Source organism: Austrofundulus limnaeus, unplaced genomic scaffold (genome assembly GCF_001266775.1).
Source record: "Austrofundulus limnaeus strain Quisiro unplaced genomic scaffold, Austrofundulus_limnaeus-1.0 Scaffold61, whole genome shotgun sequence".
Taxonomy (NCBI): domain Eukaryota; kingdom Metazoa; phylum Chordata; class Actinopteri; order Cyprinodontiformes; family Rivulidae; genus Austrofundulus; species Austrofundulus limnaeus.
In genome coordinates, this window is record NW_013952463.1 from 1,278,087 (window position 1) to 1,283,787 (window position 5,701).

Sequence of the window (5,701 nt, forward strand, 5' to 3'; positions counted from 1 at the left end):
ACACACACACACACACACATGTTTATGTTTGCACAGCTATCCATTTGGGGACATTCCATTGACTTCCATTACATTCCTACAGCCTAACCCTGACCACAAACCCTAAGGCTAACCTCACAGGTACCTACCTGACCCTAAAACTAACCTAATATCAATTCACACCTTGGTCCTAAACCCAACCCCCAACCCTCCAATGACATTTAAACCAAATGGGGACTCGACTTTTGTCCCCAAATGTAGGATTTTTGTCTTAAAATTGCCCCCAAATGTCACCAAAGCTGAACCCCCCCCCACACACTCACTCACCAAATCGATGGTCTTTGCGCTCCTCTTGGAGCTGTCATCACACCACGTCTCACACCACAGCCACTCCTGAGGCAGAGACTTTATGGGGACCTGATGGATCATGTTGTTGGGAAGATCCTAAAACAGAAAAACACACAGATCTGTGTTAAAGAGGCACAAACAGGAACACAGCATTTTTTTAAAGTGCAACAGAAGCATTTCCATATCAAAGTCAAGTAACAACGTATGGCTCCATCAAGACTGTCTGAATCAGAAGCAGCTGGAGCTCACAGACCTGGTCCAGGTTGGACAGGCTGTTGGGGTCCTGGCTGAGCCCCTGGTACTGTCCTCTGAGTCGGTCTCCAGCAGCGATCTTCCTGAACTTCTTTAGGTCCACGACGTACAGAGCGCTGCAGATGGACAATAGACGCTACGTGAGCCACAGAGTGTAAAAAAAAACAACCTGAAAAGAAGCTGAGTCAGCACCTGATGTGGTATTTGCGTCCGGCGAGGTGGCTCGCCCAGTAACCAGACTTCCAGAAGCGATAGCCGTCCATCTCCCTGCGGCTCTCGCAGAACGGGGTGTAACCGTACGGAGCGCCTTCCAGGTCCAAGTCCCGCAGCTCCTTCAGGTCGGTTCGCACAATCTGAAGACAGAAAATACTAAAGTTATGTAAGTTCCTCCTCAACAAAACCTGAGCTTTTAACACGTTAAGACTATTTTCTTCTTAATCTAAGTTCCTTCACTTCATCTTCATGAAGAGCAGACATCCAAACAAATGTCTGAAGAAGAAGCGTTTGCACAGTTTCGTAGGAACGGACCTGGTCGGCGTCTACAAAAAGGATCTTGTCCACAGCGAGGGGGAACAGTACGTCCAGGAAGAGGATCTTGTAGCCCCAGATGATCCTCTGCTTCTCCGTCTGCTGGTGCAGCCAGCGGGGCCACTTGTACTGGACCAGCTCGTACTGGAAGCCGTACTCCTTCGCCATGTGGGGAATAAACTCCTGCAAGGAGACGATAAACGAAGTGAATGGTTTGTTTTCTGTATTCTTACACAGATCTAACAGTTTCATTTAGAAACCCTGTTCTTCACAGCAGCTTCTCCTGGAATCTAATGTTTCACAACCTTTGGAGGAAACTCAACAGGAGACCTGAGGTGTCATTAAAAACTACAAGCAGGCAGTAAAAACTGAGACAATCTGGAGAATAATAATAAGCACTCAYTCCTCAGTCAATAATTCATTTAAAGTTCAGAGCTCCAATTTTAAATCTGCATTATTGATGAAGACAAAGCTGCAGCTGAGATCATCTAAAAGCCAGATCTCAGTCCCACCTTGAAAGTTGGGGACAGGTAGTTCTTCAGGAACCAGAATTTGACGGGAGTTTTGGTGTTTTTTAAAACCGACAGCATCATAATCCTGAGAGAGAGAGAGAAAAAGAAGAAATGATAATGATGACAAGCCTGGGATAAAACCAAAAAACACCAAAGTCAGTCAAATGTTGAAACAAACAGGAAAATAAGACGTTTGTTTGTGAGAATTTCTGATGGATYTGAATCTTCACCTGAGGAACCTTTCATAAAGATGTCCTGAGGCCACAGAGAAGATATTGATGACATCATCTTTCTCTTGTTTAGGCTCCTCTACCTTCCCCCCACCCGTGAAACCTCTGAAAGACAAAAAGCTAAAGTCAGAGTCAACGTTTTTTTTTAGGTATCTGCAAAATATAAAGCAAATATTATTATAATTATTACTAATAAATTAGTTCTGGGCATAGATTAAGATTTTTTTTTTTACAATTAATCAAAATTACATTAAAAGGAAAAGATTACTGAAGGGGATCAATGAATGGAAGTCTGAATAATATAGCAGAAAACAGGTTGAATCTCTTCTAAAAACTTTATTCCAGTCTCTCGCTCCAATCAGCTMCAGCAGTCAGGTCTCATCTGAACATGAAGTAATAAAGTCTCAGGAGCAGCTGCAGACTGCACAGAACAAACAAAACCTCTGCTCATATAATGATGATTCAGCATTTTAACACACGACCCTGAAGGTGTTTCCTTTTACATCAAACTTTAGAACGTAAAGAACACACTGATAACACACCAATCATAACATGGCTGCAATCATAATGTATGAAATACAACATCGGATCTAACATTTAATCACTTACAAAACTTCCTTCACTACTAAGGCTGAATGTGTTCATTTGTGTGTTGCAATACAACACATGTGCGACACACTGTACTTTTTTCCCTTTGTTTTTCTTTTTACGGCTTGTGTCTTTTTCATTCCTCATGAACTCATAGGTTCAGATTATTTTAATGATAATGTTTTAAATGTTTTTCTGTATTTTAAACTGGTTTTATTGTCTACATTTATGTGTTGCTCAATTTATTCATTTGGCTTAATTGTGAAGCACTTTGGCCAACTTCTGTTGTTTTTGTGTGCTATATAAGTAAAATTGACATTGACACTCATTGGGAATGACAATAAAAATGCCTTGAATTCTTGCTTAATCTCATTATTATACAGCAGGGCTATTCAACTGGTGGCCCATGGGCCACATCTGGCCCGCGAGTGACCAAAGTTCGGCCCGCCAATTTGTTTATTCATCTCTTAAGCCCAAACCCYCGGTTTTCTACTTTGATTACTCTAAGCTCTTTTAGATAAACATAGACATGTTTGTTATTTATGAAACGTCAGAATCTTGGCTAGAAGCTGGTAAAAAGCATTTCTATAAACACTCAAGACAGTTCAAACTACAAGCAGTTGAAGATAAAATGATGAAAGTGAAAATAAAATTGGTTTAAAAATTTGGCAAGTCAGAGATGTCTAAATACTATTTGTGTCAAATATGAGGCATAATGTGTTCTTTTTGTTTTTGATAATGTGTAATTATCACTACTTTTATAGGGTTCAGTGTGTTGTACTCATGATTAAATGCAGCAAAATAAACTAATTCAAAGGTAACAGGTCTTTGTAATACTTAGTTTATTTACATAATAACTTTAATTGCTGGGTGTTTGGCCCCTCAGCTGTTGACCAGCAGTAACTGTGGCCCCCGGAGCAATTTAGTTGAATAGCCCTGTTATTCAGAAAATTAAATCCCGACTCAAAGATGTTCGGAGCATTTTTCAGGTTCTGTTTTATATATAAAAAGGGTCATTCCATTTTCACAAACTTTAAACACAATACCACATGTCTGCAGACCCTCCTCTTTTTCTTACGGTGSTTTTAAATTGAAGTCATATTTCAGGCTCGAACTTCTCCGGTGGTCAGACAGTTCAAGGTTTGACGCTCTTACAAATAACTTTATTTCTATCTGGCCCGCCGTCGGGAAGAGTTGTAACCCATAAAGTCCGGTGACTTCCTCTTTGTTTCTGTCTGTGCTTCACCGGTTAACGTGAGCGCTGCACGTGGCCGGGCAACAAACCAACAACGAAGGCTCTCTTTGGTTGAGGAGCAAACGTCCATCTAAGACGTGATCAATATTCAGCCCCTCATTGACCACTGGCTTTGTCTGTGTGAGTGTGTTCAAAGCCAGTGAACAGACATAAACATAAAGAAAAAATAACATAAAATAATTATCAACTTTAACTGTCAGCTGCATTAACGTGATAATGAGTTAACATGATAATAACAAGTTAACGTGCCCAGCACTATAATAAATTAAAAACATATTGAACTGAAGAAATAGTCAAATAAAACTTTAGTTCTTCCTCACATTTACACAGGAGGAAAACAGAAAGTTGGCATATTTGTAGAAACTGGAAGGATCCGAGCAACTTCTTTACCCGTTTCTAATTTCTAAGCTGTACCTGGCCAAAGAATTCCAGAAGCCAGAGTCATTTTCCTCCGTTCCATCGCTCAGCAGCTCCTCGTTGAGCTTGTCTGGCTTCTTCTGGACCTGCAGAACACAGTTTTAACTCAACCAGCTTAAATACGCAAACAAGAGCAATACATGGAGATAAACTTGAAATAAAGACCAAAGGTAAAATAACTAAATACACCGATTTGTCTACAAGGATTTAAATATCTCAACAGAAACGCTTCAGTCTGAGTTGGTGTTTAGGAGAGAGCTGAAGGATTTCTGTAAAGGAAAACGCTGAGCTGACCTTGACTTTAATGATCCTGCTCTTGAAGTTGTTCAACACCACTATGATGTCATCCGAGTCTGCCGGGGAGTCTGTGCCGTCGTGGCTACAGAGAGGGAAGAAACAGGGATCGGATCATAAAACCAACAATTTACGACTCGTTTGGAGATCTGGCTGAGTTTAAAAAATGAATCAAACATTTCATCAYGGCGGCTGAACAGAGCGGATCCTTTTCACCTGTAAATCCTGTAGATTTCATCAGAGCGGCCCTTCCTCAGCTTCAGCATCCAGGCTCCGGGGGTGGCTTTGAGCTGGAAGTAACCCTGCAAACAACAAACACGGGAGACTGAAAACATCCCGCTAAAAGAATAAACTGCACACCGTCTTATTGCTACGTCTTATCTCACCAGGTTTGCCATGACGATGGTGTCCACAATCACCGGCTCGGACGCCGTCCCCAGAGTGAACTGGAGGCCGCGCGGAGGCTGACCTGAACCCACGTCGAAACAATGCCCTTCTAATAAAAGATGCTCCAGCTCGTATTCTGCTGCTACGATGTTCTCCACCTGCAAACACAGGAGAGCAGCTTCAAAGATGTGCGTTAGCAATCATTCTCCGACTGGAGCTTTTTGGAAAAAAGGAGGACATTTCCTCAAACTCCTTAGTGTAAAAATAAAAACTGGCATAAAAAAAGTCAGAGGGAGACGAGCTTCTTTGGAGAACTTGCACAGCGTGAGAAAATTAAAAGTTTGAGTCTGATTTGGGACTAACAAAGTAAAGGTTTCACCTTTTGTCTCACTATAAATAATCTAAAAGCTGTGAGAGTTACTCATGCTTTCCTTGAAGCTTAATAAGGAGTCAGAACAACAATGAAGCATCCCTTAGAAACACTAAAGAAAAACAAGAAATATGTAATAAAGAGTTGAACTGATACAACAGCTTAAACGAGGTTTGTAAGCTCGGCTCTAACAGGTCACCTCCTCCAGGTAGATGTTGTCCAGGTCGTAGCGGGTGCGCACGGACTCCACCATCCAGCTCTCAGGGGTGTTGAGGTTCAGGGTGAAGAGCGGAGACTGAGGCATGTCCAGGAACTTGGCCATGGGGCCAGGAGAGAAACTCCCGTCAGCCTGGAAGACCACCTCTGGCTCCAGGACRTAACGGTAAAAACTGCAGGACGACAAACGGAGGAGAGCGAATCCATGAGCAGAAGACTGGAGATTCACAGTTTATTTACAGACTGAGGCAGGGGTGTCAAACTCATTTTCCTCGAGGGCCACATGAGTGTTATGGTGGCCCTCGAAGGGCCAGTTGTAATGAAC

At 42.0% G+C, this 5,701-nt stretch overlaps 1 protein-coding gene across 4 annotated transcripts in view; it reads right to left on the reverse strand.

Annotated features, from left to right (window-relative positions):
- The window catches only part of uggt1 (UDP-glucose glycoprotein glucosyltransferase 1), a 44,483-nt gene that overhangs the window by 3,315 nt on the left and 35,467 nt on the right, over positions 1-5,701 (reverse strand). For all 4 annotated transcript variants that reach the window (XM_014009772.1, XM_014009773.1, XM_014009771.1 and 1 more), the window contains 11 exons: positions 5,360-5,549; positions 4,790-4,948; positions 4,620-4,705; positions 4,404-4,488; positions 4,107-4,195; positions 1,850-1,954; positions 1,620-1,704; positions 1,108-1,290; positions 772-932; positions 581-695; positions 307-423 (listed from right to left, as the gene is read on the reverse strand). In XM_014009772.1, the coding sequence (XP_013865226.1) occupies positions 307-423; positions 581-695; positions 772-932; positions 1,108-1,290; positions 1,620-1,704; positions 1,850-1,954; positions 4,107-4,195; positions 4,404-4,488; positions 4,620-4,705; positions 4,790-4,948; positions 5,360-5,549 (1,375 nt within the window). The remainder of the gene's footprint in view (positions 1-306; positions 424-580; positions 696-771; positions 933-1,107; positions 1,291-1,619; positions 1,705-1,849; positions 1,955-4,106; positions 4,196-4,403; positions 4,489-4,619; positions 4,706-4,789; positions 4,949-5,359; positions 5,550-5,701) is intronic.